Below are 13,585 nucleotides of genomic sequence, written 5' to 3' on the forward strand. Positions count from 1 at the left end.
TCCGCAGACTGCCAGCGGACCTGGAGACGTAGCGGGAACCGTCGAGGACGACACCGGAGACGAGGCGGGCTCGATTGCAACCTGGTTGGCCTTCCCGATGTGGCCACGACGGTTCTATCAGTAGTGCTTCGCTACTCGGCGTGGAAGCATCGCATTGCCCTGCAAAATCACAGACAAACAGTACTTTTTTTTAAATAACAAAGTTGCAAGCGGAAGTAGTCACAAAGTTGCAGCAAGCCGTTCTCGACTAGGTTGCCGTCGATCGTTGCCTCGCAAAGTTGCATCGCAGTTTTTTTAATAACAAAGTTGCAGCCGGGGCATTTCCTGCCGCACAAAGTTGCAATCGACGTTCACCGCACAATGTTGCAATCGATTAATTGCCACGCAAAGTTGTAATCCGTAGAATTACTGCACGCAGCTCGGCCGGAAGGAAGTGCCGCATAAAGTTGCAGCGCAAAGTTGCAGGAAATTTGTAAGACTGAGGCCCGGCAGTAGTTGGAGACACCGATCACCTGAAATGGTAAATTTTATTAGTCTCCATTATTCCCCCCACACTCTTACACATTACTCATTACGTATTTTTCCTCAGTCGTCATCCGTTCGTCTCATGAATATTAATCGTTAAACGTAACAAAGTTGCGACGCGGCTGAAATAACGGACGTACTAAATTCTAGTTTTAGACTCGTACTCAGTTTAGTGTTTCACACGACTTTTGACATTAACATTAAAAGTTGAAATTAGGATACATATAATAAAATACAGTAATTAGGATACGTATAAAAAATAGAGTCACGTCACGCTTGCCATTAAAAAACGGCATTAATCTGCACTAAATGATAAGAGATAAATAATAATGAGATAAAAATATAAATATCCGATTTTTGGAATTATTAAAAAAGACGATAGGTGCGTCGTGGGCGATTCGAATTTCAGGAACAGGTGGCAGGTGTCTTAATATTCTGGAAGCCTCAAAACGTTTAGGTCTTCCTTGCACCTGGTGGCAAAAAGTGTCTGGGACATTAAGAGGAAATTATTAACTAAGAATATCCTCAGGGCGTGTGGTAATCGCTTTTAGGAGAGGCATTAAATCGAGTACCGTCGTTCTTTAACGCCGCGTTTGAGCCTCGGGTGTTAACTCCGTTTTTCTCTTGCCCAGGGTCGGGAGAGACGTCGTTTAGGGCGTCGTTTAAGGCGTCGATGCTAAACGCTGCTCCCAGGAAGAAGTGCTCTTCTTCAGGACGAAAATAGTCGGGTTTTAACAGTGCCAATCAGTCCCTGACATCCTATTGATGTCAGGAGGAAGTCGTCCCGATGACCGCTCATAGAGGCGAGCTCGATCGGCGCAGATCGACTCGATCATCGATCCGTGAAAAGACTCCGAGGCTTTTTAAATTCGATCTCCTGGTTCTGCTCGTCGTCGGCATCTCCTCGATCGCGATCTCTTCAGCTTCCAATCCGTCGATCAGATGCACCGCTCGTAGACTGATCAGTACGTACGTATATACGTGATAACATCCGATATGATTCTTCCATGTACTTGGTGCGGAACTCTATCGACGTTCCCGAGCTACCCTCGATGCGCCCTGTAATTAAAAATCCTTTCAATATAAAGTACACTGTTGGAAACGATATTGTTACTTTATAACAGTTACTCAGACATATTGTACTAATTTCTACTATTTGGAAATTATTTCGTAACGTATGGTATAGATTTAGAATATCGTAGGAAAATAGAATTTAAATTCGTTCACCCTTCTTCCGCAGAGAGCCAAGTACCCTGTGAATTCGATGATGAGTGTCCGGAGCATGCATTCTGCTGCAGGGACAGCGAAAAGTGTCTCTGCAAAGAGGGATTCCTCTTCGACAGGAATCGCACCCACGTGCAGTGTCTTCAAGGTTCGTACCTAGTAGAAAAAAAATCATACAAATAAGAAAATAGTATTGGAAAGTAATACAATGAGACAGCGATGGACTTTTGGCTGAGGCTGAGTTACTCCGAAGCCTCTATTGGCAGTCGAACAATTGCTTTGAAACTAGGTTTCCTTACATTTGGTGTTAATTCTTATGCAAATTCCAGTCGCCAAGGCTCTAGGAGATCCCTGTGTGAAAGATGTTCAGTGTCGAGTCACCTTCGCAGCCCAGGCAGAGTGTAGAGACAATACCTGTCAATGCTCTCTCGGGTCCCACTTTATCCATGGAAGATGTTATAAATCTCTTGGTACTGGTCTCGATAAATCTGCAACATGTCTTCAATAAATACAGAAAAATACCAGTCTTCTCTTCTTTCAGGTCTCGGAGAGTTTTGCCAGACTTCTTTTAACTGCAGAGTGGACAACACCGATGCCTTCTGCGTCTCCGGAGTCTGTGCCTGTCCACTTCGGCACCATCGAAGCTCGGATGGAACCAGATGCATTAAAAATGCCCGTGAGAAAAACATTCTATTAAATTTGCCACCTGCTATTATATATGCAACTCTTAATTAAATATAATTTTTTATACTCATTTATATTACCCAGTCCTTGATGAGCGGTGCACGAATGACGAAGAGTGCATCGTCGATGACTCCAGATGTCTCGATGTTTGTGGCTGCAAAGTGGATTACGTGACTTCAAGCGATGGGAAGAGATGTCTGAAGGCTGCCGATGCAGTTGGGGAGCCTTGCGAAGAAGACACCCAGTGTCAACAATTCATTTCGAATTCTATTTGCTTCGATGGAGGATGCACCTGCGCCAGAGGTTATCATCGTCGTGCAGGCACCTGCTTGAGAAGCGTTGGTACGATATAAATACATTAATTAAACACATTAAAGTCTTATTTTAATTATAAAGTTAATTCCTATGTTATGTCATTGCTTCGATTCATTGTATCAATTTATCGCAGGACTGAATCAACCTTGCGAAAGCTCTGGAGAATGCGTTACTAAAACTAACCTAGGTTATGAATCGTCGACTGGATACGAATGGTCCAACGTGGATTGCGTTGATGGTAAAATACGCTTTTAATATGAAAACATATTTTGAGGTTATGCCTTTATAATTAAAAGAAACATTTTTTTTTTCAGGAACCTGCAAATGTGCCGAAGAGTATACAATCACAGAGGACCTCCTGGATTGCGTTCGCTACAGTGAAAGTGGTAAATTGATAGTAGAAAATTGGTATTCGATGTCGAATGCAGAACTACCATGTAAATATGTATTTTATTTCAATTTCAGACGCTACGATTTGTCGACCATTCAGTTGGATCTTGCCAATTATTTTATTATCGTTCCTGTTGATGAGCTAGTTATCCACCAAAATGAACGTATCTGTACGTACTCATACGTATTCACCTAGAACGCTACGTCACCAAGGCATGCAGCACCGAAGAGCACGTTTAATAATTTTCCATGTCGATACTTTTATGGTACAAAATTGCTCTACAGTTTCTAATAGATATTATATGACTGCAGAGTAATACGTTCCAGTACAAAAGTAGATTACAGGCATAACGATGCAGTTCGAGGTATACCAGAGTGGAAATGATAAATATTCAATGTGCCATTCCTTCATAAATGTATTTAATATATATCCTTCTACGTGCTCCAGCGATCGTCCAGCATAGACTCACTCAATGGAAATCGTTTCCTTCCTTTAATATATAGAGTATTTGATATTGCCACTCTGTACGTACCGTTAGAACGTAAAGAGCACTCGATGTACCTTTACTGTAACAGGCTATTAAACTGCAAACTAATGAAAGGTAGAATATTATAAATTATATAATATTATCAATAAACATATTTAAACAATGTCACGGATAAATATAATATATTTATAATGCACTTTCGTCTTGTTTCGGCTGACTTGGGTTTGTATTTGGCGCGCAATTAAAACCGTAAATCCAATGTAGGTATAAGCTCTAAACTCATGGTGTAATCGCATTTGTCAACAATTGTCATTTTAAATCAACTTGCGAAGAATTCTTGCAAGGTGGCATTAAATGCGTTGAATAAATTGCGAGTCGCAGGTGTTTAAACTTTGAGCAATTTTTGTAATGTGTTTAAAAACAGAGACGCAGTTAAGTTCGACCTAACCTCACGATGTAGACGCACGCGCTACATCGCTCGAGAAAACAAAACCAGTAAAACGCAGAGACAGATTCTTGTCAAGTGTGGTTAAGTGCATCCAAATAAATGGCAAGTATTCCATGACTTTCTCCTCGGTACTCGTTTATTTTAAATATTCACGAAATGGTTGATTTAGTGATATTTCTAGTTTCGAAAATGACGCAACATTCGGCTTGTGGCAAATAGCAAAACACTTGCCAAATGCGATTAACAGAAGCCGATTAAATGACAAGTGTCTCGTATCTATGACTTTATCATTGAATTATTGCAATTGTTTTTAAGGTCGTGCTTTCTGCAACTACTGACCATGGTTAAAAGCTGATTAAGGTCGATCAGTGCCGAATGTGGCACTCAGTGACGAGGACACTGTGAACGGCATCCTGAACTATAATTTTTAGAATCATGGATTTCGAGAGTCCAGATGTCGAGAAGGAGTTCCCAGGATTGTATGCTTCCGACTCGGCAAGGAGAAGCAACGAAAGTGATTGTAAGGCGTGATTTCTTGGATCCGAAAACAGAGCGCTATCTGCAATCGAATGTAATTCTGACTCGAATGTACTTGAATTCATGTAATTGTAGACAGCGACGAAGGGGGGCATGAGAAGCACTCGAAGAAGGAACTGCTCGGGGGGAAGCGAAAGGAGAAAAAGGAACCGAAGGACAGAGGATACGCGACTCTGGAAGGGGAAAGTTCACCCGACGAAGATCAAGAGACAAAGTAAAGAAACCTGTGTGGATTATTTAACTTTACTATTATTAAACATTATTTAATGACGTTATTATTCTAGGAGTCCGTCAAAGTCAAAGAAATCAAAAACATTCAAATTCCCATCGAAGAAGGAAAAGCGGGAGAAGTCCAGGGAAAAGGATGGAAAAGAAAAGGAACTAGAGAAGGAAAAGGAAAAGCGGAAAAAGGAGAAGGACGAAAAGGATGCAGACAAAGAGAAGCGGAAAACTGAAAAAACTAAGTTCAAGCTGAAGGAAAAAAAAAAGGGGAAACATGGGGAAGAAGAAGGTTTAGACATCGGTGGTAAGATATCCTTAATATATTTCCCGCCCTGGATATTTCTTTATACATATTATAAATTTTTGTAACATCAATATCATTTCTAGATGAACAACCAATTTTTGGAGTCAGTTTACACTTGGCAGTAGAAAGAAGTCGATGTCACGATGGCGTAGAACTACCTTTAGTCGTACGAGATTGCATCGATTACGTGGAAGAACATGGTATGAATGTCGAAGGCTTGTACAAAGTCTCGGGAGTTAAATCGAAAGTACAAGCTCTGAAAAAACTGTACCACCAACGCGAATCGGTCAACATGTCAGAGTTTGAACCTACAGTAGCTACCAGTTTGTTAATATTGTTTTTGAGGTTTGCATCTTGATTCAAATTTTGATTTACAAAGTGTTGTGTTTCACCATATAACAAAAGTTTTTTGAAACTAATTTCTCGTATAGGGAATTACCGGAACCAGTGTTAGAGAACAGTGAGTTAACGTCTCGATTCGAGCAAGCAGCATCGACGAAGGAGGTTGCTCAGAGGGAAGCCCAGCTGATTCGCTTGACCCAACAACTACCGGAATGTAATCAAGTTCTCCTCGCTTGGGTCATTTTGCATCTGGACCACGTAACGACCTGTGTACGTTACGAAAGATGTTGGAACACTTAAGATCTTCCGTATCGATAATCGTTGGGATTTCAGGAGAAAAGTACGAAGATGAACGCGCAAACAATCGCAATGACGTTGAGCCCAGTGCTACAAATGAGCCATCGGTTGCTTCTCGCCCTCTTGTTCCACTGTAAAGCTCTCTTCCCAACGGTTAAGCTGACAAAATATGTGCCACCGCTCTCAGCAGGCAGTCTGAGTCTGCCAGAGACTGCGGAAGCCATCGCTGCGGAGTTGGCCAAACAGGAGTCACTGCTTTCGCAGATTCACATGCAAATGAATGCAGGATTTGTCACAAAATCTAGGGAAGAACAACTGTGGGAAGTTCAACGTATGATCACCCAACTAAAGGTAGGACAACTTATTCTCCACGTGGATAATTCTGTGATGTTCATCGTCTCGACTTCACGTTTAAGTAGGGTAGAAAATAAAAATTTTAACGTTTATAAATGAAAAGTGTCAATGATAATGCATACATTGCAGAGGAAATACAAAACAGTTCAGAAGCTTGAAGGAGCATCGCAGAAAACTGTGGATGACGAAGTCAAGTCTAGCGACGAGAACCAAACTGATAATTTATCGAAAGCTAAAGTGACTTCGGAGTCCGAAGTGGGTCAATCAAAAACAGAGCCACGTAAACTGTCATCGGTGGTTCCAGCTACCAAAAACGACAACCAATTGCGGCCTTCGGAAGAAACTAAAGATGACACGACATCGTTGTGTTCCTTGCCCCCACCAAAGTCCAACGAAGAGACTAAAAAAGTGAGACGAGCAGTTTCCAACAGCAAAGACACCGTAGACTCTTCGGAGCCTTCATTGACTTCTTCGAACCCCACTGCGGAGGAAACTACAGAAGCATTGGACAAACGCCTTAAAGGTATGTAACTTTCCAGCGAATCTTCTATCGAACTTAATCTTTACATTTACAAGTGTCAACGTGAAATCGTAGAAGATACTCCAGAAGAAGACGATCCCACGGAGAAGCTTCGGGAAATCTTAATCTATCGAGAACTAGTGAAGATGCAGGAATCGATGAAAATGCGAATCGTTCAGGAAAAAAACGAGATCAGGAGATTAGTTGACGCTTTGGCGGAAAAGGGTCCTGAAAAATACGAGCCTCAAGAGAGGGTACACTCTCCAAATGACGCGGAAATAACGGCGATGATTCTACTAAACAAGGAAAATCAATTACTGGAGGTACGGTTGAAGTTAGAAAATTCTCGGTATAAACTTTCTTTTCGGTACACTCTTCGGAGTTCGAGAAAATCGATGGAAATTTACTTACACTTTTTACGTACCTCATAAAATTGTATAAATTTTATTTTCGTTTTATAAATTGCAGAAAAAAATGGCAACTCTTATACGCAGTATTATCGAAGAAAAAGACGCCTGTGTGGAGCTACGTGTCCAGTTGGCGATGCACCAACTGAATCTGGTTAATGGCATCAAGAATATTTAATATCGTAACAACTGCCTTCAATGAAAGAATGAAGATTGTGGATCTTTTCGCCCTCAATGGAAATAAAGACGTTATACTATATAATTTATATATAAATAACTTTGATGTTTGAGGCCAAACTCAACAGAAATAAATAAGATTAATTATGTTGTACTGTAAAAACAAATTAAAACCTAACGATGATATCCGATTTTGTTCCTGCAGCTTGAAAGTCAAAAGACAACGAAACAACTGTTACCATTGCCTTCATTGCAACAATCACTGTTTTCTGGCACGTGAATACCGAGTCAGATCGACAGTGAAAACATTGCTTTGTATGGGATCTTTACCCTGAAAATTAAAAGAAAGTTATATACACCAGAAATTTTATAAACGTAATCTGAACTGGACAGATATTTATAAATTTCCTAAACTTAACATACGTTTGAACAAATCCCAATAAGAGCTTCGGCTTTCGAGAAAAACTGGTTTTTATGTGAAACCACTATTATCTGCTGTGACTTTGATTTCCTCCGAATATAATGCACCACCTGTTTGATATTGTGGTTGTCCAACGATGCATCAATTTCATCAAAGATTATAAATGGTGCTGGCCGATAACTAAATAACACATTGGAGGTTAAAAGTTGTTTCCAATATTACGAAAAGTGATATTAGATCTATTATGGTACCTGTGTGTAGCGAATAAAAGACTTAAAGCAGCCATGGTCTTTTCTCCGCCTGAAAAATTTGATATGGATTGGCAGCCTTTCGTAGGAGTGAAGCAAGAGTATATAATGCCACTCGAGAACGGTTCCTCCGGTTCTTGTAACATCAGAAATGCTTGAGCTGAATCAGTCATTGTCAATGCCTGAATTAAAATGAAGTTGTTAAAACTGGTGACTAATATTCTTAAAAGGTTTTAAAAATAAGTAAATATCACTGAACATTACAATGATCCAGTTCGAAGAGGTTCGAGAGGTACGAACCTTGAACACAGAATCAACATTTTTGTTGACGTGCTCGAAGCAAGTCATGAATCTTTTAATTCTCTCCTTTTTTATCTTCTCAAATTTACTTCTCACTTTCACAGCCTTCTCACGAAACTCTTTCACTTGGTCCCTTACTTCTTCGTACTGCTGTTTCGCTACGCTGAATAACTCGGCAACCTAACAAAAAAAAAAAAGTAATGTTAGATGATTGACAACTCAACTCGAGTCTCTAATTACAGATCAATATTTTTAAACACTGTCACTGACCCTCATATTTGGCGCCTTTATATTCCCTATTGCATTTTGAAGGTCTTTTATTTCCTTCTTATATTGTTCAGATATCTCTTCGACATCGTTTGCTTCTAGGTTCTTCAAGTTATCGGGTAACTGTGTATACTTCACCATTACACGACTTTCATGTCCATATAATTGGAAGGAAGTTGTACTAAATTCATCGTCCAATTCAGAACTGTCTACTCTACTAGAAGTACTGTCAGACATTAACTCTACATTTCTTTGCAACACAGGCACTTCGATGTTTTCCAACTGAGTAGGGAATAATTATCACGGTATAATTAACACTATCACAGAACTTCACTTCATATAAACAGCGATACCACCTTGGAGTTTACAAAGATGGAGTGACATTCAGCTTTCTTTTGTTCGATTTTTGAATTGAGCATGTTAATCTGCTTCTGAATTTCTACGATGTCTTTTGCAACAACTCTGACAGCTCGTGTGCAACTTCGTAGTTGCTTCTCTTTCTGATCAACCTGAAGACTCTTTTCATTGCAAGTGGACGTCAACTTCTCAAAGGAAGCTTTAAATTGTTCAAAGTCTGCTTTCTCTGCTGCTTGTGCCTCGTCAACAGACTCTAAATGTTCCTCTGCCGTCTTAACTGCTTTCTCCCATTTTAAGATATTACCTGCCGATATTAAAAATAACGTTATTAATGATATTACGTCCTACCATAATATAACTTTCAATAGACATGATACAAACTCATAGTGTCTCGCTGTTCTTCGAAATCTAATTGGTTGCGTATACGATTGCAATGTTCCTCAAACTCTGCTCTCTTGTTGAGTCTCCCTTGATGAGATCTGAAATACATGTTTTAATTGACCAAATGGCAAAACTTAAAAAATATTGTGAGAATTCTGAACGAGGTAATTTCTAAATTACTAAAGTATGGCAGGAAAAAATAATAAACGTAACAGGGGAAAAGCTGTAATTGTAACGATTGTATTCCATACCGCATTTCTCCTCCTTCGTATTGTCTAATGTTATTGACACCGATACGCCTGCAAAAACTTGCAAATATACCATCTTCAATAATGTTCATCTGTGTCGAGATCGTCTGAAGTTTCTGATTCTTTTCGGCCATTGCTTTTTCAATCATTGCTATAGTAGACTACAATGAAATAATTTTCTTGATTATTGTACAATTACGCAGTTACAAAATTTGAAGACAGTAACGTACTGCTTTACCACTACTCACGTTATAACTATTTATCTCGCCTTTGAGGGCTTCTATGTCGATTTTGAGATTCGCTATTTGTTCATTCTGTAAATAGAAAACCCAATTGCGAGGATTTTCATAAAAAATATCATTCAGGAAATGAAGTGATTAGTTACCATAGCAGTCACGTCATTTTTGCTGTATTTCAGTCGCATTTCAAGTCCTTGAATCTGAGACTGAGATATATTTATTTCAGCCTTCTTCTTGGATACTTTCAAACAATCCCTTATTTTCTGCGATAATTTTTCCTGGAAGTACGTAAATTTAACATCAACGTCCTTGATAAACAATTAAATCTATGAGAAATAAGAGTGCGAGGGAAGAAACCTTTCGAGACTTTAGTTCAGCGATTTCTTTCTCGTCCCATCTTTGAGCTCTCCTCTCTAAATCGAAAGTACCTCCTGATATTAATCCACTCTTCTTGAAGAACGTTCCATCCAATGCTACGCACTAGAAAATAAATTATACAATATAAAATTCATAACCTACACGACAAGCTTACTTAAATTTTTAACAGTCGCATCTCTTACATCGTACACATTATTTCCATCCATTTCATAAGCTACTTTCCTTGCATCCTCTGGAGTTTCGCAAACGAGAGTATTCTTTGTGACAAATAATACAGCTCTGCCAACATCTGACGGAGTGAACTGAATCACATCGTATAGCAACTTCACATTCCTCGGTTCCTCAATTTCCCTACAATTATTATAATTTTATGAAAATAATTAGAATAACAAAAAATATTCATAACAATGTTAAATAAAATACCTAAGTCGTTCTTTCAACGATTCAACCAGCAGATTACTCAACGGTAGAAAAGTTTCAGGACAGTAAAGTTGTTCCTTTAAATACTTAATACATTGCGTAGCTGTCCTCTCACTGTCAACAACAATTGCGTCGATAAATTTTCCAAAAACCTTAGTCACTGCAATCTTGTATCGACTGTGAAATGGCTGGCACAGATTATGCATTCGATCGTACTGAAATATTTTAAAGCTTTCTTAAATCTAGATTACTAATAAGTTAATAATTAATAGTCATGACATCGACATACTTACTACACCAGAATAAAGATTTTTCAAACGTTCTATAATTTCTGCCTTTGTCTTCAATCTAGACATATCATCCTTATTCGCCTTGGCTTTGTTTAACTGTTGGAAGATATTTTCTAACTGTTCCTGAGATTGTCGAATCTTCTCATCCGATGTGGCAATGTCCCTTTCTAGTTCTTCGTGCAATGCTCGTTGCTCTTTTAAATTTGTTTCTAATGTATTAATGTGTTCTGCTAATCTTTTAGCTCGATCTATACACTCATCCCTAGCATGAACTTTTTGCTGGTATTTAATTTCAGTTTCAGTTTTTTTTCTAATTTCATTGTCAAGCTTGTCCTGCATTGACTTTTGTTCTCTGTTAAGCGTATCGCAAATTTGAAAGTATCGAGTCAATTGTTGTCCCACTCTAGCTTTAAGCCTGCGATACTCTTGCAACTTAAATAAAGATTCAAATGTTAGCTTAATAGGTAGGATAATTAGAAAATGGTAACTTGTTAAGACTAATTTAATTACCTGTTCGTCCATCAATTGAATATCTATACCTTGCGACTGAGAAAGTGTTTCAATGCTTGATTCGTAATCAGCTTTAGCTCTTTCGATTTCCTGTAACTGATTCTGCAATTCTTTGATTGCTTCCTTATGCGCCTCATGTTCCAAGCGTGCTTTTTCTAAACTTTTCTGTGCACTTTCTAGTTTTTCCTGAAGATACGCTTTTTGCTGCATTCTTTCAGTAAATTTAGATCTCTTCTTTGACATTTCCACTTCTTGCTCTCGGACATCTTGTTCCAGCTTTGCAAGTTCTCGGACCAGCTTTCCAAACTCCCTCTTCTGTTTAAGTAACTGTTCGTTTGCTTCTCTTTCCTTTTCTTCCAATTTACTTAACTCATATCGCTTTTCACTTTTATCACTTTTCAACTGTTTGATATCCTTTTCATTGTAGTACAAGCGAAATAAGTAAAACGTCAATTGTTTCTCGATCTGCGATAAAAACAATTTCAGATTATATACTTCTGTTTTTCTCGAGACGTACAGTAGTTGTTTGATAATCTAACTGTTCGAAACTGAAAATTAAAAATGTTGCGTACGTATTCTTCTTCTAGACGTTCATACGTTTCAAACTCTTCCACCTGTTGAACAATCGCTTTTTTGTGGGCAGCAAATACTCTTCTTTTTTCCAATAGTAACTGACCTTCATTTTCAATCTCTGATGCCTTAGACCAGGTGCTATATTAAGAAGAATTAAGTTCGTGCAAATTCCATAACAAATAACAATTTCAATTACATCTACATAAACGTTACCAACGCACCTGTCATATTCAGGTTTCAGTTCTTTCGAATTACTAATTTCTTCTAAAAGTGCTGTCAAGTCTTTCGGATCCTTCATGGCTATGCATTCTATCGTCCCTTGAGGTACTAAAGTGTTTCTGGCTTTCAGATTTATTCCAATCCGTTTCAGTTCTTCCAAATATTCTGTATTGGCAACGACCTATAAAACAACAGTGCAAAGTCAGATATCTATTTACAAATATTATTAACCTATCGTTTATACCTACCGTTTCGTTAATTTGATACACAGACGCAGAATTTTTAATGGAACGTGTGAAACTCTTTGTTTCATCTCTCGCCAAGATGAAAACAGCTGTTACAGAGGTACTAAAAATGACAAGGAATTAATTACTCACCCATAACAAATGACAGAATACAATTAACATTCGATCTGTACATCCCTCCGTAATTAATGTATAATAGATTAGTAGATAAACTCATAAAATTTTCAATACCATTGATTAGGTGAATCAGGTAATCCTAATGATGCTCCGTAAATGAGTTCACCTAAATTTTTAACACGCAAGTTGAATGCCTTTTCTCCCATGACGAAGCTGATCGCATCAACGAAATTGGACTTCCCTACGATAAATAATTTTGTACACTGCTGTTTATTTTCACAAGTAAAATATTAAATATATGAATAAAAAATATTATCAGTACAATGTTAATTGCCTTACCTGTGCCATTCGGCCCGATTACAGCACTAAACTGTCTAAACGGACCAACAAGTACATGTCCTTTGTAGGATTTAAAATTGATTATCTCAATTTGCTTTAAAAACACTGACATCACAGAATATAACGTGACTCTCTTTCAACCAATGCAACGACTCTTCCCAAATTTCGTTCTAACGACCAGAATTCGAATTGTTTAAACAAGATGAAGTTCGAACTCTCAAATCGTTTGAAAAATATCGACCGCGGGAATCGATTTTCCACCAATCACAGCGTCGCGTCAGAAAGTGCGCGCTAATTTTCAAACGATATCAAAGATGAATCTTCCTAAGGGATTCTATGGATAAAAATGATAACGAATGGGAGTTTTAGACGATAGAATTGATTTCTGGTTTAATTTGTAACTTAAAATCTCGTTCGATATAAAAGCTGAAACTCCAGTGGAAGTGGGATTCACCGGTGAAATGATTTTGTTCTATACAGAGATGAGTTAGGAGATTGTTTATGGGTAGGGTCGCCGATTGCGTCCTGTGCTGCCCTCGGTGGAGGATGCAGGCGGCTCGTTCATATTCCTGTAACGGCGGCCCAACTCACAATAAATTGAGGGCAGTCGTGAAATTACCCAACCCTGTTCAGGACGGTTCAATTACCATCGTTTGACAGAAGGGAAAGTTGTTACAACGGGACATTTTATTCTCTGAAAATGGACCAGTATACTCCTGGAGAGGAATTGGTAATTTATTGATCGCGTAGCTGATTCCGGGAGTGCAATTTATAGGTTAATACGTGCTTTTTATTCCAG

The 13,585-nt window shown here is 38.6% G+C and overlaps 5 protein-coding genes across 5 annotated transcripts; 2 read left to right on the plus strand and 3 right to left on the minus strand.

Annotated features, from left to right (window-relative positions):
• Nucleotides 1–1,284: 1,284 nt before the first annotated feature.
• Nucleotides 1,285–3,739, plus strand: LOC105703714 (prion-like-(Q/N-rich) domain-bearing protein 25). Its single transcript, XM_012432296.2, has 8 exons — nucleotides 1,285–1,490; nucleotides 1,766–1,897; nucleotides 2,079–2,219; nucleotides 2,291–2,425; nucleotides 2,518–2,775; nucleotides 2,882–2,986; nucleotides 3,063–3,134; nucleotides 3,214–3,739. The coding sequence occupies exons 1-8, from the start codon at nucleotides 1,313–1,315 to the stop codon at nucleotides 3,282–3,284; spliced, it is 1,092 nt and encodes a 363-aa protein (XP_012287719.1). The 5' UTR covers nucleotides 1,285–1,312; the 3' UTR covers nucleotides 3,285–3,739.
• Nucleotides 3,740–3,957: 218 nt separating this feature from the next.
• Nucleotides 3,958–7,384, plus strand: LOC105703712 (ralA-binding protein 1). The gene is made up of 10 exons (XM_012432292.2): nucleotides 3,958–4,176; nucleotides 4,390–4,594; nucleotides 4,687–4,825; nucleotides 4,896–5,137; nucleotides 5,221–5,482; nucleotides 5,569–5,749; nucleotides 5,813–6,127; nucleotides 6,260–6,653; nucleotides 6,726–6,973; nucleotides 7,119–7,384. The coding sequence occupies exons 2-10, from the start codon at nucleotides 4,510–4,512 to the stop codon at nucleotides 7,233–7,235; spliced, it is 1,983 nt and encodes a 660-aa protein (XP_012287715.1). The 5' UTR covers nucleotides 3,958–4,176; nucleotides 4,390–4,509; the 3' UTR covers nucleotides 7,236–7,384.
• Nucleotides 7,385–7,500: 116 nt separating this feature from the next.
• LOC105703717 (structural maintenance of chromosomes protein 1-like) lies at nucleotides 7,501–8,033 on the minus strand. The gene is made up of 2 exons (XM_012432299.1): nucleotides 7,907–8,033; nucleotides 7,501–7,835 (listed from the first exon to the last, which is right to left on the minus strand). The coding sequence occupies exons 1-2, from the start codon at nucleotides 7,939–7,941 to the stop codon at nucleotides 7,649–7,651; spliced, it is 222 nt and encodes a 73-aa protein (XP_012287722.1). The 5' UTR covers nucleotides 7,942–8,033; the 3' UTR covers nucleotides 7,501–7,648.
• A 1,115-nt stretch (nucleotides 8,034–9,148) lies between these two features.
• Nucleotides 9,149–9,899, minus strand: LOC111674301 (structural maintenance of chromosomes protein 1A-like). The gene is made up of 4 exons (XM_023433997.1): nucleotides 9,842–9,899; nucleotides 9,705–9,770; nucleotides 9,460–9,617; nucleotides 9,149–9,306 (listed from the first exon to the last, which is right to left on the minus strand). The coding sequence occupies exons 1-4, from the start codon at nucleotides 9,878–9,880 to the stop codon at nucleotides 9,189–9,191; spliced, it is 381 nt and encodes a 126-aa protein (XP_023289765.1). The 5' UTR covers nucleotides 9,881–9,899; the 3' UTR covers nucleotides 9,149–9,188.
• Nucleotides 9,900–9,917: 18 nt separating this feature from the next.
• On the minus strand, nucleotides 9,918–12,898 carry LOC105703580 (structural maintenance of chromosomes protein 1A). Its single transcript, XM_023433998.1, has 11 exons — nucleotides 12,787–12,898; nucleotides 12,562–12,688; nucleotides 12,334–12,433; nucleotides 12,088–12,266; nucleotides 11,866–12,004; nucleotides 11,294–11,758; nucleotides 10,787–11,215; nucleotides 10,497–10,708; nucleotides 10,256–10,424; nucleotides 10,124–10,175; nucleotides 9,918–9,973 (listed from the first exon to the last, which is right to left on the minus strand). The coding sequence occupies exons 1-11, from the start codon at nucleotides 12,896–12,898 to the stop codon at nucleotides 9,918–9,920; spliced, it is 2,040 nt and encodes a 679-aa protein (XP_023289766.1).
• Nucleotides 12,899–13,585: the final 687 nt, after the last annotated feature.

This window comes from Orussus abietinus, unplaced genomic scaffold (genome assembly GCF_000612105.2).
Source record: "Orussus abietinus isolate OABI.00-Male unplaced genomic scaffold, Oabi_2.0 scaffold26, whole genome shotgun sequence".
Taxonomy (NCBI): Eukaryota; Metazoa; Arthropoda; class Insecta; order Hymenoptera; family Orussidae; genus Orussus; species Orussus abietinus.

Coding starts and splice junctions, on each gene's coding strand:
- LOC105703717 (XM_012432299.1), bottom strand. CDS start 7,941: ATGGCTGCTTTAAGTCTTTTATTCGCTACACACAG. Junction 7,836..7,906: donor CTTTTATTCGCTACACACAG/GTACCATAATAG, acceptor TGTGTTATTTAG/TTATCGGCCAGCACCATTTA.
- LOC105703714 (XM_012432296.2), top strand. CDS start 1,313: ATGACCGCTCATAGAGGCGAGCTCGATCGGCGCAGATCGACTCGATCA. Junction 2,220..2,290: donor AAGATGTTATAAATCTCTTG/GTACTGGTCTCG, acceptor CTCTTCTTTCAG/GTCTCGGAGAGTTTTGCCAG. Junction 2,426..2,517: donor CAGATGCATTAAAAATGCCC/GTGAGAAAAACA, acceptor TATATTACCCAG/TCCTTGATGAGCGGTGCACG.
- LOC105703712 (XM_012432292.2), top strand. CDS start 4,510: ATGGATTTCGAGAGTCCAGATGTCGAGAAGGAGTTCCCAGGATTGTAT. Junction 4,595..4,686: donor GAGAAGCAACGAAAGTGATT/GTAAGGCGTGAT, acceptor ATGTAATTGTAG/ACAGCGACGAAGGGGGGCAT. Junction 5,138..5,220: donor AGAAGGTTTAGACATCGGTG/GTAAGATATCCT, acceptor TATCATTTCTAG/ATGAACAACCAATTTTTGGA.
- LOC111674301 (XM_023433997.1), bottom strand. CDS start 9,880: ATGCGACTGAAATACAGCAAAAATGACGTGACTGCTATG. Junction 9,771..9,841: donor AAAATGACGTGACTGCTATG/GTAACTAATCAC, acceptor TTCTATTTACAG/AATGAACAAATAGCGAATCT. Junction 9,618..9,704: donor GCGAGATAAATAGTTATAAC/GTGAGTAGTGGT, acceptor ATTTCATTGTAG/TCTACTATAGCAATGATTGA.
- LOC105703580 (XM_023433998.1), bottom strand. CDS start 12,898: ATGTCAGTGTTTTTAAAGCAAATTGAGATAATCAATTTTAAATCCTAC. Junction 12,434..12,561: donor CCTGATTCACCTAATCAATG/GTATTGAAAATT, acceptor TGTCATTTTTAG/TACCTCTGTAACAGCTGTTT. Junction 10,709..10,786: donor AAAATCTTTATTCTGGTGTA/GTAAGTATGTCG, acceptor AAAATATTTCAG/TACGATCGAATGCATAATCT.